We start from the raw sequence: 26,455 nt of genomic DNA, 5'->3' as shown, positions 1-26,455 counted from the left end.
ACGGCGAGGAGGTGGCCGTGTCGGCGCTGGCCGCCCGCGGGGTCTCCCTGGTGGGGCTCTACTTCGGCTGCAGCCTCGGCGGCCCCTGCGCGCAGCTCGGCGCCAGCCTGGCCGCCTTCTACGGGCGCTTCAGGGGGGAGGCGGCGGCGGCCGGCGGGCAGCGCCTCGAGATCGTCTTCGTGTCGGCGGAGCAGGAGCAGCAGCAGTGGCAGGAGGCGGTGCGGGCCATGCCCTGGCTGGCGCTGCCCTTCGCCGACAAGCACCGCAAGGTGAGACCCGCGGCCGGGCGGGGGGCGGCGGGGCGCGCCCCGGGCTTTGTCTGGGGGCCGCGGGGCTCGGCCGGCTGCGGTGGGCGCCTTCCAGAAAGTTCCCGGGGGAGCCGGGGAAGCGGCGGGGAGGTGGCGGCTGCTGTCCCGCGGGGCCTGGGAGCCGCGACACCGGGGGAGCCCCGGGCCGGGGGTGTGTGCGGGCAGCCTCGACGGGCCCCGCAGGGGAGCGGGGCTGCAGGTGAGACGTGAGGGGAGCAGCTCCTCCCAGCCCAGACACGGGCACGGCGGCACTCAGATGGGCTTCCGAGGAAAACCGGACCTTGGCGTGGGCAGCGGACACGGCGCCCGTGGGCTCCTGCGTGGATTTGTGYGCAGAAAGGAGCCGTGGGCTCCGCCAGCCGTGGGAGGACACGCGGTGATTGTGGAGCGAGCAAACCCGGCTCGGTTTGGAGCTGCTGGCGAAGCTGCCCGGCCAGTTGTGGGATGGAATTGTTCCTTTCGCTTGGTGTGTTCGRTGTTCTACAAGTTACAGCCTCTCATGCGTAGAGTTTAATCTGAAAGATAATGGACAAAAAGACCCGCACGGCGCAGGTTGCGAGGGACGGGAAGGCACAGGCTGAGCCTCCAGTTCCCAACCAGCTCGCAACATATAAAAGAAAAAGAATCCTCTTTAGAAATCTAATCTCTGGAAGCAATTGAGTAAGAATTGAAAAGATGGTGCCCCACAGTGCCATTTCTAAACATCTTTCCGGCGAGTGGTTGAGGCTGCGGGTGTGGGAACAGCGGGCAGGCTGTGGCTCGGTTTTGGTTGGGATTGGGGTAACGCTGGGTTACCTGCAGATCCAGGGATGGCTGAACCCCATCAGGCATCCCCTGTGTCTGGACACTGCGAGGTTGTGTTGGGGTGAAAGGGATGACATCTCCCTGGATGGGTCTCCGAGCCTTGCTCTGCCAGCACTCCGCTCTCTTCATTAGGCAAAGGAATTGTTTAGGGAAAAGTTGGCTGTTGTCTGGCAGCGCCGTGTGATGTCCCTGCTGCTGAGAAGAGATGTAGCTTTGAAACCCAGATTTGGCTTTATTTTCCTCGTTTGCTGCAGTTTTTTGTCGCTAAGCCCCCAGTTCTGCAAAAACTCTCACGTATTTAATGCTGTGCACCTGGATGATAATGCTGCCCAAGGCCCCCAGTTTGCCCCTTTGAAGTCTAGACACTTTAACTGGGAGCTTGCCCAAGTGGTGGGGATCTGAGCAGTTCCATTAATCAGAGGAGCTGTAACAGAAGCTTCATCCTTCAGAGAAACTACGGTTTAACTCAGGTTTCTTTTAAACCAAACCCTCKTCCTACAGGGATGTGAAAACACTGTGGTTCCAATTAGTAGCTGACCATTTCCCTACAGAACATTTCAGATTATTTAGATGGTGGGAGTTCTGCWTGCCATATTTGCTTTAAAAATTCCACTGCAATGTAGTTAAATGGTTGGGAAATCACTGAAGTGGAAGGTGGCATTAATTTTACACGCTGGCCAGTGCTTCCATCTATTAGATTGCAAGAAAACATGAAATAAAGAGATTACGGGGTCTTAAACTCTTATTCCAAGAAGCCCTGAGTTAAATTCAGGATTATTTTTGTGTGGAGTGTAAAGTAATTGAAGCTCRTGCTGTATATTTTCAAAACTAAGCAGATGTGATGTGGCTTTGGAGGAAGCTTAATCTACGGATAACAGAGAACCTATTTGTAAGTTGTAAGGGCAATTATGTCAGGATATCAGATTTCTAAACAGGAGATTTATAACCTGTAGCTCAGGCACTTGGAAGTTTCCTTGTATAATAGGCTGATTTTTAAAATASTTGGGTTAATGACCTGACTCCCCAGAAAAGCACAAACTTTCTATTTTTCAAAAACATGCCAGCGAGAGCTGGGGATGTCGAGCATATGTTCAGTACCTCACGGGCTTAATTTGTTTTAAAACAAAAGCATTAGAGGAATGTAGGCAGTGCTTTTGAGTTATGGTTCCTTTGCACTAAGGGATACTCCTAAACCCCAGCGAATTAYACAGATTTATGGGAAGAAAGGGATATTATGGATGCAGAGTAGAGACAGCGAGAGAGGTGGGAACACTGAGAGCTCTGTCCCTGAGTTCTCAGCTGCCTGAGCCTCCATCCTTGGATGTTACAGGGCTTGTTTGGGAGAAGCTCTGCACAGCAGGGTTGAGTGTGGGTGATGCCCAGGCCCAAAGACCTCCAGAAATCCTTTCTAGCTCTTCCCATTGTAGATTGGTTACTTTATCTCCTGAGGCTGTGAAAGCTTTGGGGAGAGGTGATGGCTTTCTGTCCTATATAGAAGCATCACTTTTGTTGCTCAGAATTATTGAAAAATATGACTTTTAATGTCCATCTATCAATGTGCATGTTGTCCTTCTCTGGTGTACTCTGCATTTTTCTGCATCTCTCCTTCTTCCAAACCCTGGGCACCAGCCGTTGATAGATCTTAAAACCCAGGCTCTTTTCTGGGTTTGCAGTAAAATTCCCACAGTCCTAAAAGTAAATTAGCATCTTACTCTGATGGTTATTGGGGAAAGTAGCATGAATTGTCAAAGCAAACAGCCACTCTGCATTGAATGCCTCGGTAACTCAATAATGCTGGGGTGCAGTTACCAGGGACAACCAGTTCAATTGGAGTAACTTCAGCACGCAGCAATTTCTGCCTCCAAACCAGTAATAAAGGAAAGCAGTACAAGTCAGCAAACATCTGGCTGTGGGGAAAGCCTTTGATTAATGAGGAGGATGGCATCGTGCCTCTGTCTGAGCCACGGCCAGACCTAKTATTGGGTGGGCTTTTTTCAAGGACAAAACCGGAATTCTCCAMATGAGATTGGAGGACTTTAACTCCTAGTGCAGGTCCCTCAGTTAAGTTGTTCAGTCCCAGATTTGGACAACTACAGGTAGCTTTTGGTGATTGATTTGTCTTCTGATAATGCCTGGCATGGCTGAGCAGAGCATGGGAGAGAAGATGTTGCTCTGTGTCTTCGTTTCGTTTGCGGTTTTGGTTTAACATCACCCTGTTGTTATCTGTTTGCATGGACATCTGCTCAAGTTCTGGAGGGTTGATTTAATAACAGCTTTAATTCCTGATTGCTGCTGAGAGCCTCAGTAGTGTAAACAGCCCCCATCTGCCTACGTGCCCTGATGTCCCCTGACACCCACAATGAGGTATCTCCCTTCCTGCTGTCGGAAGGATCCCAGACCTCTCCTGGTGAGCTCCACACCATCCCTGCTGCAGGATCCTCCTACACTCGGGGTGAATTTGGGTGCTCTTCAGGGTCTTATGGCACACAGGCTGTTGGAGGAGGGCAGAGTGTGCTGTGCTGCTGTGGGACATCTTGGTCATCTTGGCTTAAAAAAAGATAAATTGGTCACGTTCTCCACTGAGTAGATCCTCTCACAAGGTTTGGTGTAGGAGTGGGAGAAAGGAGAGTTGGGGGGGCTGGAAGAGAAAAAGCTCTGCAGGGAAATAGCAACAGTTTATCTTTTGCTGTTGTTTATTTGCCTTTGCTTTTGTTTTTACTCRTTACTTTCTTGGCCCAGTCATCTTCCTCATTCTTTTTAATCTTGAATTTTCTCCTGGCGCTTGCTTGGTGCATCCACACAGTGCCGCAGTGGTGTTGGGGCTGTGCTTTGCCTCTCTTGTGTTTTGTATTTGTTTGCTGTATTTATGCATCTGCTTGAGTGTTGACCAGATTCTTCTTGGGAAGGCAAACCCAGCCTTGGGAAGGCCGAGATGCTTCTGTTCTGGATTTAAATAAATGCAAAACATGTTGGTTGTTTTCCTGTGATTCTTCAGTCAAGTATCTGAAAGCAATTTGAGGACCTCCCTTTGCTCACACTGGTGAATACCCTTGGGTAGGGACAGAGTGTTTTCCCTTTATCTTAAAAGATGTCTACCATGGGAACCTCTCCTAATAAGGCACCAGTTATTAATTCTGAAGGTAGACTCTGTGCAAGAAATGGTGGGGAGAAGATAGAAATGTCATTAGATTACTCTGTGCACAATTTTTTTGTGGAGGAAAAATCTTCAAACCCTTGATTACAGTTTAAGGTACACCCTGATTTTCAGGGACTCAGAACTTTTCTGTTTGAAATTGCCATCTGCTGAGATCTGGGAGGCAAGTGGTCAGCACAGATGTGGGATTTGTCTTACAGGAGATTTTGTAAATCACTTGAAGCAGCTTTTGAATTTCATCATATAAAAATATCTGAGTAATCACTTTCAGCTGTATTCCTGACTATATTTCTGGGGTGGGAATGTATATGAAATCTTTGGCTAGCAGAGCTGTAGATTTGAAAAATATGGTCTTTTCATGACATCAGGCTATTGAGTAAGAAGCAAGGCATTAGCAGTGCCAACTGATTCTTTGTTTGCTTTGAAACTCGCTGRTTCTGAAACGTAAGAATGGGAGATGTCTGAAGGGAGCAGAGAGAAGCCTGTGTGCTGTTTTTCATTGTGGCATCTTAATCCAGATGTTGAAATGAAAACGTTCRTTTAAAAATGCACGGTTGACAATTTCATTTGTTACTCTCMGGTTGCAGGACTGAGCAAAGGAACTTTACTTTGTAAAGTAATCAGTGCATAGTTCTTCTCCAAAAATGCATTCTTTAGAGGCTGAACACGTAACAGCTTTACAAAAGAAAGTGCAGAACAATGGAGCGTTTTTCCCCGTGATTTTGGAGACATTCAACAGTGAACTCCAATTATGAGTGAGGAATAAGCTATTCAGTATTTCCACATTGTGCAGATGACATAGAAGCCAAAACATTTTGACTTCTTGTTGTTGTTGTTGATGCCTTTTTTCCAAATTATTTCTGTGTGTGTTTTACACAGCTTTGCAGTCACCCTCCATACAATTAGCAGTCCTCTCTCATGCCAAGGCCCTAATCCTTCTGTGAAATCCCTGTAAATGTCAGTAGACTGCAAGTCTGGGGACTGTGTTCTGGTCCTGCAAGAGTTTCAAAAACATCACTGACGTCCATGGAAGCTGGATTTCCCCCATATCCAAACTGTTGCCTGCCTGAGCRCTTTCCCTGGGGGAGAATTAGTATTTTAAAAGTCTTGCTGACGTGTTGTCTGCTGTGGTGTTTATTACATCCTCCAGTGGGTAATTGCCCACGTTTTAGGACCTGCTCTGAAAATCCTTGGGCATCTTTCCATTATCAAATCCTCCTGGCTCCAGGGTGGGGACAAGCAGTTTGCTGATCACATGATTGGTTCTTGAACAGGGCTCTACACATCCCATCCCAAAAACTGACATCAGCTTTGCAATGGCCCTCTTCAGTGGTTCAATAACATTTTAATTTAAAATGCAGTAGCTGTCTCCTTGTTCCGTGCTCCAAACAATCCTTTGGTGCTGTTGCCCACAGGTATTGCTTAGTCCTAGAAAGTTTGTGTGAGATTCATGGTGAGTTCATTGCTGGCAGGCTCAGGTTTTGGAAGAGTCCAGGATAGTTTGGAGGTTTTTTGGTCCTTTCTCATGGACAATGTTAATGTTTTGAAGCAGCGTTTGGTGGGATGAGTGTGTGGGACTGGGGTAAGGTTTCACTTCTGAATTGCATCTGGTTAGAGCTCTCTCTTTTGCATTCCTTTTTTTTTTTTTTTTTAGCCACATTCCCAGCATGGAAGTTGGGGCATGGTTTTAATCTAAGTCAGAAAATATTGCACTTTTTGGTGATCACACCATGGGAATTCTTGTCCCAACCCTCCTCCTCAACAATCCAGAGCCAACATAGCGATTGCTTCCTCCTTATTGCTAGAGTTTGATGTGAAATGTAGGGATCTAAGGAAACTCAGAGGGCATGGGAGGCTGTGGTACAGCAGGCTGAACTCTGAATTCAAGAAAACAAATTTGAGCAGCATTTGCGTGAGCATTTGTTTGATGAGAAGCTCATTGGTGTGTGTGGATCGCTTCCTCCTCCTTCCCCTCCCCATTTTTTTATCAGGGAAACAAGTTCCAAGCAAAATATTCCAAAGTGATATTTAATTACTCTTTAAAATGCAACTATTTGTCTTATCAGCCATGTGGATTTCTATTTGCTGCTTTGATTTGACAGTTAGTAGTTTGTAATTTTTGAAAAGCTTACACGCTCCAGGAATCTGTGATTTTTGTGCTTTTGAAAGTCGAGATGTTGAATTAACTGCAGCTTTGAACTATTCACGGATAATTTCAGGCCCCCTGCTTTCAGCAAATAACAAGCTGACTCCTGAGCTTTCAGGCTGGGTTGAATACTGAATAATCACGACTTTATAGCTGCGTGCGCTCTCTAAACTGGTTCCATGGCACATCACAGCGTAATGCACGATAGGTTTGAAATGTTTTTGCAGACAGATCACTTTGTGCTTGTGCCATCTCCAGATAATAACGGTTGGGAGAGGAGGGAGAACTGCCAGCCTGGGGAGGGTGTTTGGATTCCATACAGCTTGGGCCTTTGGCACATTAATTCCTCTCTGTTCTTGGGGTGGGAGCCCAGATGGGGGGCYTGGGGGTGTTCTTGATGTCTCTCTGCAGAGCAGCTTCCTCTGTGCTGGCTGGAACTGCTGCTTCTCAGCTGATGCTCTGTAGGCAAAAGAGCACAATCAGAGTTAAATCTGTAGGTTGTAAATTAAAAGCAGGGTCAGCGGAGAAACTGGGAGTGGGATGAGTTGACAAGTAAGCAGATAGACCTGTCAAATTCTCTCGTGGGAAAGTGAATTATACGAGTATTTCAGATTACAACACGATCGTCTTGTCTGATAACTGATCACATTTTCATCTCAGTTTTCCAAGGAAAATGCAGTGTCTTATTGCTTTGTCATGGTGTACACACAATAATGGAAGGGTGGAACTAAAAAGATGCAGGAATGTTTTCTGCATACTCTCACGTCCGTCTTTCAGCACTGTGAACAATTGCAACCAACAATTAATATGTAAAGAATTTGCAGTCTTTATTTAGTGTGAGTGACTGACTGCTCAGTTGCGTCAGGGTGGTAGCTGAGCATCTGCAATCTGATCAAACCCATGCTGGGGCTCAAAACAAAGGGATGGAAGCCCTCAACAAGGCACAGGACAGCCTGGGGGTGCAGGCTGGTTCTTAAAGGATGCACTCTGAGTGGTAAGTGCTGGTCCCCAGCAATGGCACAAAGCCAGGGCARAGCAAACCTGAAAGCTGAAGACTTGTGATGAGGAAGGCAGCAGGGGTACCCTGGGACAAAGCTTGGATGTCTCTCCRGGCAGACAAAGCCCTGTAGCAGCAGGGTGGTGTGAGAAATTCATTCCTGCGYGGTTTTTGCAGCTTTGGAATCTGTCCTGCCCAGCCAAGGAAAGAAGCTCCAGGGTCCTCCAGCAACGTTTTGTCTGTCTTTCCAATTGTGGCTAAATCCAGCCTGACTTTAAAATATTTTAATRGAGAAAAGGTGCAAAAGTCCCTATTTAAAATGAATATGCCAAGAGTAACAAGATTTTAATTTCATGTCTGAGACATAAAAATTAGCTGGTGGCATCCTCAGCTGCGAGCCGGGGCTCAGTGTGGCTGGACCCCATGGAGTGGGTGGCAGCTGGCACAAGGGGTCAGATCCCCCCAGGAGGGATCCCAGCAAGGCTAAGCTTTGACAGCTGAGAAGGGAACATTATTTGACGTTCCAGGGCAAGGATTWAAAAATCTGGGTGAGAATTAAGTAATGTTTGCAGAAGAGAGTATAASGCGACTGAAACGAATTGCAACTGYGTGAACGAGCCAGAGAGAGAAATTYTAGTTCTCCCTTGTTCCCAAGAGATTCCCACTGGAGAGGTGAAGTCATAGCTATTACTTCATTAGTGTTAGCTCAGGATGCTGACAAATGAGTGCAGGGAGCACTGCCCTGGCTCTCTCCCTGTGCCCCGATAGTCGCTGCCCTCGCCACGACGGTGGCACAAGCGGGCTCCGCTTCACCAACTAAGCAGATCCAGCTCAGCGTTTGCTTTTGAACTGCCACCACTTCATCCCTCGTGCCAGCTCTGAGCTGSCTTTGATAAATCCTGCTGGGCAGAAGGCAACAGCCCAGGGATGGGCAAGCAGCAGCCTGGCAGTTGCCAGAATGTCTCCATCAGYGCCCGAGCCGGTGCCTGGCGTGGGGAGCATTAATGGTACCCAGCAGTTCCAATCTGATTTCCAGAGCAAACAGAGGGGTGTAGGATCTCACCCTCACGACTCTCAGCATTGCTGTAGGAGTCCCTTCTGGAAAAAGTGTGAAATTTATTGTAATATGTGCTGAGGATCTTATGGCGRCTCTGAGCTGCTAAATCCTCTAAACCTGAGCCTGCAACTTCATTGACAGGGCCTCTCACTTCACTCAGCTCCAAGCTTATGGTTTCACTGCTCCAATATTTTTCCATACATGGAAGCATTCCTGCCCCAGCCTGGGCTAATCCTGACATGCCACTGCATCTGGATGTTAGCTCATTTCTCGCAGCTGACACTGTGCAAAGGCAGATGTCTGAACTTACTTTTGTTTAAATAGATGTAATTCAGCCAGCAAGAGTCTCACTCCTTAGGTAAGCATGGGGGGAAAAAAGGAAGAAAAAAAAAATTGTAAACATGTTTTCCCATTTTCTGAGACTTCCAGGGCTTTGGGGAGGATTAATTGGTCACCAGGAATGCCATACTTTGGAAATGTATAGTTTGATTTGCAGAGGGGTAACAAACCATGCATTTGTTGTTTCTAAACCCATTTCCTTGCTGTTCCTCTGTCAGTGGAGAGGGGCCCCTACCCATCCCATCAGAGGATGCTCCTGGTGTCTCTGCTCTGCTCTGCTGGCTCTTCAAAGTCTCTGAACTGTTTGATGTGTATTTAACAGCTCAGTGGAGCTGGGACTGCTGCACTCCTGCAACTGAGCCGAACGCCCCAGCCGTACCAGAGAAAGAGATTCTTGTGCTGCTGAGCTGCCTCTGGAGCCGGGGGCCTGTTCATAATCCCTTCSTCACCAGGGCGGGCTGTAGGATTTAATTAAATGTCTGTGAGGTGCTCTGCGAGCCTCTGCTGAAAGGCCCTGCGTGAGGGCAGTGCCTTTGAATAAAAGCTAGAGACCTTCCCCACCCGCCGGGAAAGTGTTGGAGCTGAAGCAGTGAGACCCAAGCTGTTGAATCTGAACAGATGTTGGTTCGCCCCCACTTGGGTAGTTCAAAAGGATTATTCTGCCTGTCCCAAAATAAAKGAGAAATACAGGGATTTTAGTAGTGTTGCCAGGGATCTCATCTCCATCCCCTGGTGCTCACTGCAGGTTAAAAGGCTGCACTCTGGGCTGGAGGTGTGTGTGGAGTGTTTTGGTTGTGGGCTGTGCCCTTGTGTTTGCAGTTCAGCATCCACTTGCCTGGCCCTCACTGGGGGTCCCAGTTTATCCACTCTCTGCTTGGCTGCTGCTGTTGTGTCCAGGAATAAGAAAAGTTGAAGTGAGCCAGGATAAAACAGGTTTCAAATGAACCAAGCTGTGTGATGGCGTGGGAAGGAGATGACAGTTTCCAGATCTGCTGTCAGATCTGTGAAGCAGACGAAACTTCCTTTGTGTGACTGTTTCATCCCCTGAGAACCAAGTGAGTCCAAGAGCTTTTAGGGTCTGTGGTGCCCCCAACCCCACTGAGCAACCCCTGTCCCTCTGTTCTGCCCTTCCAAGTGYAGCTCAGGGTCTGAGCAACAGCAAYACTCTGGTCCTTGTGCACAGCCTTGGGTCTGGTGGGATTTTCAGCATCAGACAGGTCACCAGAGCATTAGAAATGTTCTTCCCCTTCATGTTTTTCTGACTCCTGTTCTGTCACTCTCAGAGCAAATCAAAGGGCACCAGGCTACAAATCCTGYCTTGCAAGTACTGCCTGGGTGTTTGGCTTTCAGGATTGCTCCTCTTTTATCAGCTGATATCTGGTGTTTTAAGAGGGGGCAGGGAGCTGTGCTTATTTGCCTCTGAGAGGCTGATGACTCTACCAGCTGATTTTTTTAGGATTTCCCTTTCTGATTCAGCTTTGTRGCCATCAGAGTTCCCTGTGCTGTTACATTACAGGCTGCTTCTAAAGAGCTCTTCCCTGTAATCTCTGCTTGGAGATTTGCAAATAGCTGTGTGATAGCTGCTTTCTTAGGGGAGTCCTGCTGGCTTCTTCACCCCATGGGCAGGGAAACAGAGGTGAGAAGGGGCTGGGGGCTGGATAAGTGACTGGGATGGGGTTCTGCCATGATTTTCAGGATCCAGCACCCCAGGAAAAGCCCCATTTTACACAGCACATGAACACGACCCCCAGATCRTGCTCCGCTTCCCTCAGCCATTGCCYCCCGCCACTGTGCYGTGTGCTTCYAAAATCGCTTMGTTCCAGGGTTAGAAAAGASCCATTTTTGTSTCCTAAAGCACTGGATTTCACAGATAGAGAATGGGAAAGGTCTTAATGCCTGCAGCTTGATCTGCTAATCTGAAAGCATGGGAAGTTGTTCCTAGGGAGATTTGCTGCCCGGCTTTCTCAATGCGCGTTTGCACAAATAGGGCTTGTTCCTACAATGAGCCAGAGCAGCTGGATGCCTCCCACCAAGATTGCTGATATTTTGGTCTTTGATTTTGGCGGAGACACACAGCAATAAATTAAATGAGTAGGGGAGTTTCAGAGAGTAGTACAGATGGTGGGAAACTGAGGGTAGGGACTACTTAAGTGCTAACGTATGGCACAGCAGCTTCCACTCCCTTCTTTCTTAAAGGAATGGAAAATGCTATGGGCTGCTGTTCCAGGGATTTTTGCCTCCTCCTTGTCTTCAGAGACCTGCAGCCCACCTTTGTTACAGTATTTTCTTGATGATGAAGAAAGGAGTGTCCTATGTGTGCTCCTGCCTGTGGCACAGCAATGCCCTCAGTGCCTGTCTTCATCCCAGCCTGATCCCGGTTTGCTGCATGCTTGGTTTTCTGCTTTTCTCTCTGGGAAAGGCAGCTGTTAAATGAGATTTCTTCTGTCTTTTGCTTTTTTTCCTCATTAGGTCTGACCTGGTTTTGGTTTTAAGCTGTGAAGATTCGAATGAAACTATTTCATTCTTTTATCCACCTCTGTCTGCATYAATTCACTGTGTCCCTATTGATGGTTTCTTTATTGTGTGTGACAGAAACATCGATTGGCAAAAGGTATTTATCTCTTAGGTGGTGCACAAAGAATGTGTTTGTCACCCTGGTGACTCTCAGGATGGGTTTTTGCCTAGAGAGGCAGTTTTCAAACCAGTTGATTGCCACATTGTGAAGCAGAAGGGAAGGTGGCTGTCCCTGCCTTTCCCTGCAGGCACATCCCTGCTGTGTCTGTGGGATCAGTGGCTCTTGAGGTGGAAAGATGGGGATGGGGTAGGTTGGGAAGAGGTGTCTTGCAAAGGGATGGTGAATGGGAGAGAAGCAGGTGGATGGAGGGATGGATGGAGAGAGGCGTGAAGAACCAGGCTGGAGCAAGGAGTGGTGCCTCACCTGGAAAGTCACTTTGCTTCAAGCAGCCCAGATTTGAATTGCAGGAAAGCCTCCAGATTTTAGTCAATTAAAAAAAAATAAACTCCCTTTGAGCCCTGCATGTTTTATGGCTCGGGCTGACCGAGCAGTGGCCTTGAGTTGAGAAACATCCAAATCCTGGTTTGATGTTTGTCCCCACGAGGATTTGCTGCAGGCTTTGCTGCTGAAAAACTGGAGTTATCTGCATAAACCCTAGTAAGTCTCTAGGTTAAGAGGCCACCAAATACCACCTCRGTCTGTGACCATCCCTCTAATTATGAAAATAATAACCCCAGGCAGAGCTTRCAGCCCTGCTGGCGGCTCAGGGACTGTTGTGCTGTGTCCTGTTCAGAGAACTGCATTTGAAGGAGATGGTCCTTACCCTAGAGCTGATTATGTAGGGCTGTGTGTTATCAACCCCTCACGCCGTGGGGATAGGGTGGGTGCCTCACTCACAGTGACAGGACAGGCTTGATGCCTCCTGCCTGTGGACACCCAGGTTTGGGATCTGCAAGGGGAAGTGCAGACTTCCCACACCTCCCTTCTCTCTTTGCRGTGCTGCCTTCTCCAGGCTTGAAACTGGAGATGGGATTTACACCTGGCAGGTGGCTGGGGCAGAATAAGTTCCTGAAAAGTGGATGAAGGCTGCCATCTCTGGCTGAGTGCATCTTCATCTGTTTCCTCCCCTCCTGAGGGCCGGAGCAAGGATTATCCAGAACAAATCCTGTTACCCAGCTGCCTCCTCAGTGAAGGAGCCGCAGGACAGGAGCGCCCCATGGAACATAAATCTGTTAGTGRATGACATCACAGGTGAAGGCTTTTAGGGTTTTCTTTGCCAGAAAGTGGCAGTGTTGATTGCCAGGCTTAGTAGYGAAGAATTTGAAGTTGTGATTCATCTCTCGATCTATGTCTTAAGTATGTAGTGGTAAAGCTTAGGAAAATCCGTGCATGTATAAAGTGTTTCCTCTTAGGGAGCTGAGAACCCCTTAGGTGCAGCAATTACTATTTTACTTAATTGGGATTGAAATACCAAACGCTCAGAACATGCCAGCTCGTGTCTGTTGTGGGGAAAACTCAATTGCTCAACAGAAAGGTCTTTTCATCCTGCCACACTGGAGAAAATCTACTGAATAGAAAAATTCCTGACATTTTTGGTCATCTGCTCAAGCTTCTGTCTGGGCCCATGGAGGTAGTTCTTGGTGARGAAAGTAATTTGTGAGAGGCGGCTCCCAGAAAGGAAAGGGGTTCTTTGCTGTTTCTCAGACTTGTGGTATTTAGGTTGCTATTTTACTTAGTAATTACTCCAGCAATTAGCACAGCTACAGATTTTGTCTTGCCTCTGCTGCTCTGTGTGCGCTTCTCGCACGGCATTTGTTGGCCCTGAGGATAAACCTGCCTTGTGCAAAAGCACGTGCTGTCCCTGTGGAGGTTTTGGTGTGTGTGTCCAGGAATCAGGGTCCATGTGGATGTTTGCTCTGACCCTCTGCAGTCAGTGAGACTGTGCCTGGCCCTGAGCAGCTCCTGCACAGGTCTGTGCTTTGCCTGTGTCCACCTACAGCTGCTTAGTGACATAAAATGAGGGGCAAAGAAGCTATACTTGTGTTTTCCTTCATCTGTTAAATAATCCCRGTTATCCTTGCAGTAGCTGAAGATGCACAGAGCCCACCAGTGACACGTGGAGTGTTGGTGCTGTGGGCTCATGGCCAGAGCAATGCTGACAACATGAACCTTGTGGGAAGAAATTGAATTTCTGCAGCTGAGCAGATTGGACACTGTCACAGAAATAGAAAAGGAAAGCTCCTGCCTGATATGAGCTTGGGCAAACACTTTTCATGCCATTTTGTGTTTTTTTCTCCACCATTAGTCACTGCATTTGCTTTGTTCAGAGCTTCAAGCTATGTGAACCGGTGTGTAATTGCCCTGGAGGGTACATCACGCTGACACAGAGCTGCCAGACACCTTCTGATTTCAAAGTGCCATTTACTCACACATTTTCAGTGTTTCTTGTTTGTGCTGGTGAAAGCAGCTCCCGACAGAGAAATGGATATTGGTGTGAGCAGCTCCTGCTGCCGTGCCGAGCCTGTTCAGCTCCTCGGGTGAATGAGCAGCCTCATTCCRGCTTCCCTGTCAAGAGCACCACAGGGTTCTTCCCCGCTGCTTAGCTAAATGTTACTAAAGAAAATAAATTGATAATCGAATCCAGAGCTTTTTGCAGGGGTTGCCAATGCTCCTCTCCCACCCTGCTTTCCTGCCCCTTGCAGCGAGCTCCTGTTGTGTTGGAAGAACCTTGTTGCCTTGGTGGGGTTCAGAGATCCCACAGTGAGCATCCAAAGAAAAGAGCAAAACCTCAGTAGTCTGGTGCTGTCCCTCCACTCTCCTGCCTCTAGCAGCCCATCCGAGCCCATTTTCTGCGCAGTTATGAGCTCTTCTTCATTCTGTTCATGTTACCAAAAGATGTTGGAGCCAGATGATTTTTCTGCAGAGGATTTAATTTCATTGGAGAGAAGCAGCAGTTTGTAAAACAGTCCATGGGATTAGTGTCACCTCAGCTCCTACACGATATTCCCACCCCCTTCTCAAGTATTATTTCTTTGAAAGCTGAAATTTCCATCGCTGTTGATGCCCTGCCAGGCACTCCARCAGGGTTACTTTGCCTTGGATGCAGTTCAAGAAGCCATCATTCCTTTTCTCTTATTGTTTCTYATCAAAGGCAGAGGAGCACCTTCCCTTCACTGTCCTGCTGCCTACAGCACTGGCAAAAGTAGACAAGTGTGCATGTCCTTCAGCCCAACCATACTRGAAATGTGAACTGGAAATTATTTTGGTGCCATGGAAGCTGAAGGATTTGTGTCCTCAAGAGAATAGACTTCATTTAAAAATCCCAGACCGAAGTCTATTCAGAGTACTGGGAGAAGTCTCAATTAAAGCCTGTGCACATTGGTGAGGTATCTTTAATTTTGGTGATGTATCAGTTGCATAGACTGTGTTGGGTGAACTGGTGTGTTTCTGTTTCCTATGTGTCCACCTGATTTACCTGATCTCTCCTTATCCCCTCCTTGCCTTGTCATAATTAAACTACAACAACTGGCTTGTTGSAGGAAAATCCCTTTTCCTAGAGAGAATATAGAGGTTTGCTGGATTTTCAGAGAAAATGTATGAGTTTCACTRGCAGGAGAACTGGCCAAGCAAGTCAGCAGTGGGTTTGAGATGTTGGCTTTGTGGCTTTTGTCTAGCAGAGCCTGAGCAGCATTTGATGTGTAGACATGTTTTCATACATTTTGCATGGAGAAGGTGTTGGCAGGTCTGTTGTTAACACCCTTGCCTTTAGGCCAAACTATTGAAAATTCAAGTTCAGCTTGAATCTCATTTCAATGGCTTGGAAGGCTGCAATCTGATGGGCTGAAAAAATCTCATCCAACTCCAGCCCTTATTAGGAGCTTAATCTGAAGCACAGCCAAAGCCCAATAAGGGAGAGGGAAAAAAAAAAAAAAGGCAGTAAAATGGAACAAGAAATGTGCATCCAATTTACAATATTCCTCTGCAACCTTAATTCATCCCCCTGTATACATTAACGATGCCGTTTCTAATTACGGGATCCCATATGGGTTCTTTCCATGGCACCCGTGCCCTTACTGCTCCTGGAGCAGTAGAGGATGGGGCTCCATGTGYAGGACCTCAGCCTTTCACAGTGCTGGATTTGGAGGCAAGGGAGTGAGGCAAGTGATRGAAAAAGAGAGGAATGGTTAAGGAGATGGGAATTCCTGCTCTGCTGCTGCCGCAGGGCTCGGGGATGGCGCTGGGTAAATTGCTTTTCATGCACAACGAGGGACTTGATTTCCCGGGTCCCCAGGGTGAGGGTTGAGTTGCAGGAATGCCGAGCGCTCCTGCTGTGGATGATCTCATGGGAAGTTGTACGTCAAACATTTAAAATGCCTCTCCRTGCTATTTATTTTTTTAAAAGGGGGCTGGAGGCTGATTCTGGAACTGGATGCCCAGAGCTTCTCTGTAACTCTTTTCTTCAGCTCTAAACCAGGGGTGTTGTGAATGTAGTTCTCTAGGATTTTATGAAAATAAATTCAGAATCCTTTGAGAAGAATCCCAGTCTGCAGTGGCAAGACGCCTTCATTTTTGCCTTGGAGCAGCACATGAAAAGTGTGAAGTGAAGAGAGCTGAGTGCTGTGCATGCACAACCAGCCGAAACGCAGAACTGAGTAATTCTTCTCTTCTTGAGCATCTATTCTCGGTTCTAACTGCGTCAGGACTGTGTGCACACATGGTATGTGGCCATGCTAGAAAGACCCCTTCAAGTGGACCAAATTAGAGCTACAGAGACAGCACATTTCCAGCACATCCTGGCTTTTCAGGGCTTGGCAACTGTCCTGTTTTCTTAATTCAGCCCTTCGGGTGCAGTATGGGATAAATTACAGCACTGACGAACCAGGAATTGTGTGCAGAGGGTGCAGGCATCACTCTCCAGCAAACTGTAACAAGGAGGCTGAACAGCTCAATCCTGAAGATGGTAATTCCTTCACATTTCTGACCTGCAGCATAAAGTGGGAGGTTTCTGGATCATCCAGGAAGTGTGTAGTTTGGGCTACTAATGCCAGATGTCTGCTCTTGGCTTATCTGAATGTGGGTTGTGTTTGATCTTTAGGCTGGCCCGGCATTGTGTGTTGGAGCCTCRCTTGCAAATAACTCCTTGTGTCCATTGAAGGAGGTTGAGGGAATTCTTTTCTTTTCCTGTGGTTTTATGGAACTTTATACCGTTGTCTGTCTCTAAGGAAGATGTGACGCACGATGGCTTTGCAGCTATGCCRCTGATGGAGAGGCACATAACTGTGGATGCTGCCACAGGGATGCTCCAGCAAGAGAGTTGGAGAGCCAAGAGGCAGCCAGCGTTCCTCCCCCTGCTTCAGCACCCTTTGGACTTTGTTCCAGCTTATCTCCTTCCTCCCAAAACTTAGATTAGGAGCTGCAAAGCTCTCTGCAGGAGGAGCAGCAAGGAGAGCCCCATGAGAGGTGCTGTTGGGAGGAAGGGCAGCGCTCAGCCCTGCTCCTCCAGGGCTGTGCAAGGGTTTGARCAGAGCTCGMTTCCATCAGCAGATGTTGTCAGGCRTGCACAGGCAAAACCTTGCTCCAATTCCGTAATTATAAAAATTCCTGGCAGAAGCTGTGTRTGAGTCAGCTGCAGAAAAATTACTTAAAGGAAAAAAAGTTTACAGAATTAGGCTGACTTTAGCACACAAGAAGGGAAGCCGGGGCTTTCTGTAAATCCAGTTGCTCGTCCAGTTTCAGCTCACCATGTCTTTTCCTGGAGAGAGATGAGACGGGAGAAGCGGAGCAGTGAAAAACCAGGAGCTTGTCCTTCCCTGGCTGCAGCTCYCTGAGGCTGACGGAAGAGGATGGATGGAGAGTTCCCTTTCCACTGCCCCRGAGCTCTGGCTTGTGAAGGAGGGCAGGGCAGCCCCTTCCCTGCCAGCCCTGAGGATGGGAGGAGGCAGCTGCAGCCTCTTCAGCATTTGCCTTTCTCCTCACTGCACACACTGGCACAGGAGTCCCAGGAAACCTCCGTGGCAAAGGAATCCGAGGAAGCTTCAGACAGGTCTTGACTTATCTGCAAAGGGTGTTTGCAGCACTGTCTCCCAGGGAAGCTGCATTTTTTTCCCTTTGTAAACATTGGATTTAATTTTATTTTTGTTAAAACCCACATAACTAATTTCCCTTGGAATCTTTTGCAGGCGTCTGCTCTCAGTGTGTTTTGGCCTCRCTGCCCATTGCTGGTTTTGAATCCCAGTCCCAGTGGTGAGAAGTTTTTAGAATGAATGCCAGTTATATTTTTTTCTTCCACAGAATCACAGTGTCCGCCTGTGGGTTTTAAACAAATATCCTTTGGTTTATATTTTACTTGCAAGTAGCCAGGATCCAAAGGGTGTGTAGGCAACCACAGAGATTCAGCAGGGATGCAGCACTTCCCCTTTGTCAAAAGTGACTGCATTTGTCTTTTTTTTTTGTACCCTAGCTTGCACCTCCCTGACCCTGCTGCTGTGCCTGGCTGTTTATCCATTGCAGCAGGCAGGATCTGTGCCTTTGCATAGGGCACCAAGGGAGGTGTGTGACAGTCCCAGCAGTGAGTAATAAAAAATCACACCTGGGCAGTGTGGAGTAGGGAACAATCCTGCCTGGTGCAGCTGGGAGTGGATGTGTCTTCACTGGCTTGACTTTTCAGGCGAGCAAAATGTATTTGCTTGCACTCAGCACTGAATTTTCTGCCTCCATCGGTTCCCTCCTTGCTTTTGTACCTGGTTTTAAGAAGTGGCTCCCAGAGCAGAATATAGTTTTTCAGGATGTAGCATCATCCTTTGGATCCCAGCCTACCCTGTGTATCCTTTTCAGGATATCTTTTGTAATATCACCTCACTGYTCTTCCTCTGGTGCCTCTCTCCCTCGCTGAGGTTTTGGCAGGAGGGTGAACATCTCACCCTGCTGTGCTGCTGAGGTGTGTCCAYGGACACTGGCATCCCTCCCTTTGGCAGAACAACCTCTCCAAGCTGCCCTGTATCACCCAGGAGCAGCTGGGATCCAGGAGAGATGCTTTCCCAGGAAAAAAACAGCTTTGGTGGGGTGGGTGACAAGCTGTGGTCAGCCCCACATGTGTGCTACTGTTGTTCAGGTGCTGAATTTTCAGCATTTGTTGAATTTCCATTTTTTGTTGTTCAGGTGCTGAATTTTCATCATTTCCATTACAAAATCTAGTTTCAGTAGCACTCAGTTGTCTGCAAAGTTGCTGTTATTTGTTGTTTTGGTGTTTTTTTTAATACACCATTCTCTGAGGAACTTCCAAGAATGCACAGCTCCCCGGTGTCTCCAGTGCAGCAGTAAAACTGTAGCACTCATCCTCTGTACTTTTTGTAGTTCCTTTAGTCTGCAGTTTTGTTAGCTCTTTTCCCTTTGATGCTGGTCACTGCCAAAGAGAAGTTTGAAGCTTTTGGATACATAATATCTAATAGATATTATGAAGTATTAGTAAAGAAATGGAAGTGAGCAGAAAACTCTGTGGTGGTATCAGCAAAAATACCCAGTGAAAACAGTTGATTTTAGTGTTGGGARAAGGCAGTATAAACTTGTCTTTTGCCTGGGATGGGAGAGGGAAGCAGAAATCCTGCAAACAGGTTTGTAACTCCGTGAAGCTTCCATAACTGAAGAGCCGTCTATGTCCGAGGAGAGGCTTTATTTATTCTGTGGAATCCTGAGTTTTTAGAGTGTGTGTTGGCCATGCAAACTCTCAGCTTTGCCATAAATCTGTGTTTTGGCAGTGCTTGTCCAAATGCCATATTATCCAGAAAGGAGTAGATTGAGGATTAGAGCAGAATCCTTCRCTATTTATGGACTCCCTTGGGCAATACATTGTAATATTCTTTTGAATGGGCTAAAAGGTAACCACAACAACCCAAAGCTGCACGTGGTAAATCTTCCCCRTGGCCCTCCTGTAGATCTGCAGGGGGAATGGAGGGGGATATTTAAGCTTGCAGATCTGAAATAGCCTTGTTCTGGCTTTAATGATCTGCCACCTGCTGATTCCCCATGATTCAGAACACAACGTAGGACTCGTGCTTATTTATTTATTTATTTTTACAAATGGGCTGGGTTTGGAGCTTTAAATCTCTCCTTTCCTAAGCAAGCCCAGATTTGAAAAGCAYTAATTTTGTACAACCTGTAAAAGCATCTTTCTTGTATAAGTTGCTCATCCTTTCCCCCTTGCTTCAGAAGTGCCAACGCGGGTCCTGCGTATCCGGGTGTCCCTGTTGGCACAGAAAAGGAGGAGCAGGCTGARTGCCAGGCTGCCAGACGGAGTCTGGAAATGTTCAGCCTGCTGGCTCAGGCTGTCCTGACACCCTTCAGCAAACTGAGCAGCAYGAACTTACCCGAGAAGGGCTTTTCTGCTCCTTTGGAAGTTGTCAGTAATCCAAAGTGCCACCAGTTCTGTGCCCAGAATTTAATATCGGGCTCCAGCTCTGACCAGTGGAGGGAGGAGCTGCTCAGCCCTCCTGGAGAAAACACAGAAGACACAATCCAGCTTGTTAGAGCTGCTGTAGAAGGTTCTGTGCAGGTRGACCTTTTCCTCTGGCTGACCTGGACCCTCAACACCCCTCCCTTTGCCCACCACCTTACAAAACCATGTTTTGTAGTTTGTAATGTGCAGAGCAAACTCCCTAAGCTTCATAATTTGAAGACGAAGTTTTTCTGTAGGGGTGCAGCCTTTACAGACCAGCTGGCTCTGGTTTGGTTTCTTGGGTTTGGGAATTTCTTGGGTTTGGGTGTTTATCCCAGCTGCTCAGCCCCTGGGGTGTGAGTCTCCATGGAGGCTCCTTACTCCGTGGTGAGGGAGAGCAGTGCAAAGACTGTGAAATACAGGTTTCTTTTTACAAAACTCTTTTTGTTTTTATTAGAAGCAGCAGATTTTTTCTTGGAGAAGGGAGCATCTGCTTCGTGCAGGGTTTAACATGGTCCATTTTCATGTGTGCTCACTGAGAAACAGGAAAAATCAGGAGCAAGAGCAYGGCCAGGGCTGCCTTCTCCTTTACRTGCCTGTTTTATTGAATAATATGCATGGCCTTGCCTTGGTGTTTACCTTAGGGTTTGTTATGACATTGAAGATGGATTTTTCCTGGCTCTTGCAYRCACAGCATGTAAAACCAACACAGCTCAGYGCACGGTCAGTGTGTGAAGCCTGATGCAACCTGGGAACTCAGGCTGTACTTGGATGCACCCCATTGACATCAGCTCTGATGATCCTGGTGGGTCCCTTCCGGCTCAGGATATTCTGTGATTCTGTTCCAGGATTCATTGCTCAGTTGCACCTCTCTGACTGGGAAGTTCATCTCTTCTCATGCTTGTAGCATTTGCATTGCTTGTCAAACACAGGGCTTATTTCACACTGTTTTTTTCTGGAAATAGGGAACATTTGGGAAAACAGAGACCTTTGAGGTATCTCTGTCTTCAACTGTGGACCTGGTGAGTTCTTGGTAACCATGTGGAGGGAKTCTGTCAGCATCTACAGTTGGTTTTGCTGTCTCCTTTTAGTACAAACAAGTTGCCTCCTAATCTTGAGCTTATTTTTGTACAGACTTCTCTTTTAGTTCTCAGTTTCTAAGCCCTTATTTCCTACCTAGGGAATGGGKCTTCTTTTTCCTCCTGTGCATCATAATTCCTGGGAGATTATGTAAGTTTTCGATGCTKGCTTCTCAGGAGAGACTCGGAATAAAAGGCTTTGTAGTGTGCTGCTTAGCTGGCTGTATAAACATGAAAGTGCCAGGTTTTTAACTGGCTTGCTCACATGGCTTTCCTCTGCAAAGCTTTAGCCAAAACACTCCTCTAGATAAAAGGATGCTGAKAAAGTCCAGGTCAGGCAGAGTTTGTCTGAGAAGGGGTGTAACATTGATCTTTGGTTTAGTTTTATTTCTTGTAACCTCTCAGTAAGAGCAGGGAATGAGGATAAATTGTTTTCATCTCTCAGCGGTCAAAGATTAAGATGGATGAGGCAGTGGGTTGCCTGGAAGAAGCTGTTAAATAAGAGCCTGGCTGTGACTCCTCTCTCTTGGATCTTGGATGAAGCTGACTTTGTGCTTCCTGCTTCCCAGGCGCACTTCCCCACGCTCCTCCTTAAATATCCGAGCTGGTGAGTGATTGCCTGGAGTTTTCTGAGGTCTTTGAACTGAAATAAATGAGAAGGGCTCTGGGAATGAGGCCTCTCGTCGGTCACTTGCCTTTCACCTCTGAGCACAAGKCTGTGAATCAGGTGTGGTATTAAATGCACAGGGTTTGGTGCAAATCCTTCCTCTTCTTCCTCTCTGGTCACCATCAGCCTCTCATGGGTGATTTGAAGGCCCCTGATGCCTTTTGCAATGCTCTCTTGATGTTCTCATTTTGCCAGTGAGTGTTTGAAGATGCTGTTTSGGTCTAGATGGGGGTTTTGGGATGGACTGATGGTCCCTTGTGCCCTGCTCTGAATGTTCATCATGCTGATAGGGAAGGAATGTTGGAGAAACACTCAGTTTTGGGGCTCCCCAGGGTGATTCAGTAGCTGGAGTTGTTCTGAAGCCCTGAGAGAATTCCCTACAGAGCACAAGGCTGCTYTTTGCTGCTGTTTGCACATCCCCTGGTTGGCATCTTTCATGCTGTCACTGAGTGGGGACTGAAGCTTGAAGAGGCATTTTTACCCTCTTTGCCTTGTGCACCCCCAAGCCAAAGGTTTTGGGGAGGGGAGGTGGTGGGTGCTGCTGGGCTGGGCGGGACACAGGGCACCAGTGCATGGCAGGGTGGCTGCCTTCCTTCTTTTCCTGCCCTTTGATGTGCTGTGGGATATGTAATGAGCATCTGCCCTCTAAGAGAAAACAGATTTCAGTTCTAAAGTTGAAAAAAGAGGGAGCAATTTTGTTTAATCATTTTCACACAGATCCACAGGCGTTTCTCTAAGAGCGAGCAGCATCTGGTTCAAGGGCAGCCTTGGCTGCTTTGAGCTCTCCTGCAGCTTCTGCAGTCTCAGGCAGGGATTGATGTTCCAGATGCTGTTCTCAGCCATCGGATCAATGACGTGCTTATTTAGACTTTTCATTTTTAAAAAGGGAGAAAAAAAGTAGATTATATTTTTTAAAATTATCTGAAGTATCAAAGATCTGTGAGGGGTTTTTGTTTTTCTTGTTTCCCAGAGTGGGGCCCTGCAAACTTTTTCCCTTTTTCTGAACACCATGCAGAAAGCAAAAGTGAGTGAGCTGCCTGCCTTGGTAGCTGGGTGTTCACCCATTCCCTCCCTTCAGCTTCTAGCCACTGCAAGAAATACAGGATATTTTTAATTCCAAACACAGGGCATTTATTTCAAGGAGAAAGTACTTAAATGCAGTGATGCATCTGTGCCCTGCAAGCTGCGCTGGCTGTCCTGGTGTGTGCTTCGGGGTGTCTCCAAACTGGTTTGTGTATGTGGGAAAATTGTTGAGTGACAGGGAAAATGCTGGAAAAGCTTTGGGGATGTGATTTAAATCTGTTGAAAATGCAAGGCTGTTGCCTGATCTGTGCCAGCCCCCATTGGGGCAGCTGCAAAAACGGCTGCTGGGAGTTCGTTGGTGTGGTTTTCCAAATCCAGGCTTGTTATTTACCGATTTCCATCTATTCAGCATCAGTGTTGCTCTCCCAGAGCCTTGTGGTGTTGTTTTGGRGGATGTCATTTGCCCAAATCCCTGGATTTGGCAGGAGTGCTCCAGGAGTCCCATGGGAACGAGAGTCCTTAACCACTGTCCCAGCTCTTATCTGCTGCCTTGGCTGATGAGCTTTAATTACGGAGATCACAAATGCTGTGTGTTCCTCAGGAGGCAATGTTTGGCTCCTGGCATACCTTGGGGCTGCCCTGGGATGAAAATCTCTCATGGTGATCAGTGAAAGCTGCTCACCAAGACAAGCAGCAGCATCTTGTCCATCTCAGGACAAGTTTGGCTGGCTGCTGGGATGGACCCTGAACTCCACTTTTGGCTTTTGCTGCCAGGAGCACGAGGTGCCTGAGCAGACCTGAGGTCTTGGCCAGGGTAGGTGTCACATGTTAATTTTCACCCGTTCGGGTTCTGCTCACAGCATGAGATACAGAAAAGAAATCACACGAAGTAAGCCGGAATTAAGCCGCAGATTTTGTTCTCATTAGTGTAAAATCAGAAAATCTGGTGTTTCTGATGCCTCTAAGGAGAGAAGGAGAATTAACTCCCGGTGAATGTAAGCAGAGGATACTTAAAAGGCAAATTGTTCACATACTTCCTTTAAAATTTGCATGAGTGTAGCAAAAGGTCATCTCAACTGCAGTCTCCTCCTCAGATCCAGCCTGCCGGTGGCTGATTGCAAGAGCCTGTTGCTAAGTGTTCCTGGAAACAGAATAAAGATGAAGCAAGATAATTGAACAAGAGGAGGGAGAGGGAGAGCAGGGGAAAAGCTTGGAGCTCGCAGCGGAACCGCAGGGCTGCCAAATGAGATGAGTGTGTTGGAGTTTGCCTCGGTGGCTGCATTCAATCAGTCCTGACCCAGGGGTGGGGAAGGGGTGACTGAGCCTGAAACTTCATGGCAGATCCTTGGAAAAAGTCACTYGGACACAAGTGGATGATTTGCTTGYGTTTYCTGTGGCTCATCCAACTTCAAACATGTTACTTCCTAGAACTGAGGCTGGAATGDGGATGGGAAGACAGACAGTGGTCCCACAGTGCTTTTCCTGGATAAAATCTCTGTTTCTGCAGCATGGATTTAGTTACCCTGGGATCATCTTYTGGACAATTCAATAATCATGGAAAGCAGTAAGATTGCCAGCAAACAAATCCAGAGCTTGACTAAGGCAGAAAGCCTTCAACTCCAAGTGACTTGAGGTGTGTTTTCTGTCCATCTCATGTCATGCTTCCCTCGGATGAAACAACTGATGGTGGTTTTGTATCTTGCAGAATCAAATAAATCCCACTGCAGCTACTTTTTATTGCTGAGAAGACAAGGAAGCAAAACTTCTTTAACTTTGGTCTTTCTCTAGTTCTGAAGCTCTTGTAAAAACACCAGGCTTTCTCCAATTCCATGGATCTATTTCCTGGAAACAGTTTTAGTAACTGCTTCTGGAGTGATTTTTATCATCCCAGAGCATTTTACAGACTGAATATAGTAACAGCTGAAATACAGCCCYATTTGAGGAAGGTCGCTGCCAACGCACAGAAGTTTTCGGCATGTTATAAAAGAACACACAATTTGCTCTTTCTTTGCACAGRAACCTCCCTTATTCTCATAAAAAGATGAGAATAAAATGAGAAAATAAAAGATGAGCCCTCTGTGTCACGTCCTGCCTTGCTCTTGACTCGGAGACTCAGTGACAGAGCTGGTGCTTGGTATCCTTGGCTCACTGACTCCTGCGGTCTCCAAGTCTCCCCCTCCAGCTGGGGCTGGCTGTCAGCAGAAGGAATTAATACACTGCATCTTATCTGACATTTTGAACACCCCCGTGGGATTCACATTTCATCAGTTCCTGGCAGCAGCTCCTCATTTCCCCACGATTGTCTGTGTATTGGCTCAGGGTGGCAGGAGGGACACGGTAGCCAAAGCTCTCTCACACCATATCCTTCCTTCATCCATATGCTGACTACATGTTCTTGCCCCTTTGGGAAACTGCATTTTCTGACTTTCATCAGTAAAGCTTTTTACCTTGCTACTGATTTTTCACTGTGATCATCTTCTTAATTGCCTTGACTGTTGCACGATGCCTTAAAATGAAGAAGATGGAGTTGCAGGCTGCTGTCCCATTCTACCCCAGTCGATGGCTCTGGAGCTGGGGGCCTCCTGTGGCTCGGTGCTGGGTTTCAGGGACGGATCGAGTTCCCCTGCTTGCCTGCACCTGGCCCACCATGTGTGTGTGTCATAAACCCTTCAGCCCTGTCTGTTGGCCCCATACTGATTGTCCCTCCCTTCCTCTGTGCCCAGCCCATACCATGACTCTATTCCTTTCCCTGTCCCTCTCTTCCCTGTCCCCCAGCTTTCCTGGAGCACAGTGTGATGGAAAAGCTGCTSTGCAAGGGAGTGGGTGAGGAAATGGCTTCTCCAGTTTCCCACCTGCTGGTTTGTGCTGCAGTTGAGGTGTTGGTGCATCTGAGCTGTGCAAGGCTTTGTTCTGCCCTGGTTTTTAATGTGTGCGGGTGATTAATTGCAGTTGTGGGACTCTGAATGGTGTTTTCCCATTTAGAGATCATTGGCTGGGGCAGGTTTACATTTCCAACCTTTCTGCTGAGGGGCTGAGTGTCACTTAGGGGAGCAGGAGGGAGAGGAGGAACGCTCAGCAAGAGAGTGGTTTCCAGCAGTCTGTGTTACATCTGTCCTGCCTGTGTCACTCAGATGGTCTTCCCCACAGGGCACCCACTGCTGGCTCAGGCCAGTGTGGCTCTGGGGCTCATTTGTGCTGGTGAAGTATTTTAGGAGGGCACAGAGGCCATGAAAACTCATCATCATGAGTGGTTTAGCCCAGAGCAGTTTTGGTGGTGTGATGTTTGCTCAGGATGGACTCRGGGTTCCAAAGGAGAGCACTGTAGTACTCCAGGCACAGACTGAGGGATCCCTTCCATCCCAAGAGCCGAAGAGGAGCAGGATAACTCAGAGCTGTCACTGACAGGGACTGCCCTTTCCAGCTGGAGTTTGAAAGCACCTGGCTCTGGTTAGTTCCTGGCATGTTCTGATCTGTGGTTACAGAGAGAATCCCTTGAGCTGTGCCGCCCTCCCGAGCTCTGAGCCGAGCCTGTTGCATGCAAAGCCCAGAGCTGCCCCCGCAGCCGGGGCTGTGGTTGTGGCCTTTGTAGCTCTGCAGCTGTGTAACCTTTGCATGAAAATCCTCCTTGGGTTGCAAACCAGGAGTGCTGCCAGATGAGATTCAGCGCTGTCGGCTCTGAGACACTGAGATGGAAGCAGCCGTAGGGACGGTCAGACCAAGCAGTGCAGCCTCTCCTGAGATCAGCTGGRGAAAAGTGGCTGCTTTTAGACAGTCTGAGTGTTTGCAGTGATGCAAGAGCTGTATTGGGCAGAGTTTTTTGTAAGGAAGCATCAGCAGTGATGCGATGGATGTGCTATTGCATTTCAAAAGGTGCAGTATAAAAGCAGGTTTCCCATCCAGCCAGTGGGTACCTTAGCAGTGTGCACAAGAGGGTA

General features: G+C 47.7%; 1 protein-coding gene across 1 annotated transcript in view; it reads left to right on the top strand.

Annotated features, from left to right (window-relative positions):
- The first annotated feature begins 3,464 nt into the window (after nt 1-3,464).
- Nucleotides 3,465-26,455, top strand: part of NXN (nucleoredoxin) — a 42,985-nt gene continuing 19,994 nt past the window's right edge. The window contains exon 1 of the mRNA XM_057371923.1: nt 3,465-3,519. Within this exon, the coding sequence (XP_057227906.1) occupies nt 3,472-3,519 (48 nt within the window). The 5' untranslated portion in view covers nt 3,465-3,471. The remainder of the gene's footprint in view (nt 3,520-26,455) is intronic.

This window comes from Malurus melanocephalus, unplaced genomic scaffold (assembly GCF_030028575.1).
Source record: "Malurus melanocephalus ecotype Western Australia unplaced genomic scaffold, MMel_1.1 scaffold_162, whole genome shotgun sequence".
In the NCBI taxonomy this organism is placed as follows: Eukaryota; Metazoa; Chordata; class Aves; order Passeriformes; family Maluridae; genus Malurus; species Malurus melanocephalus.
This window is presented reverse-complemented; position numbering and strand designations above follow the sequence as displayed.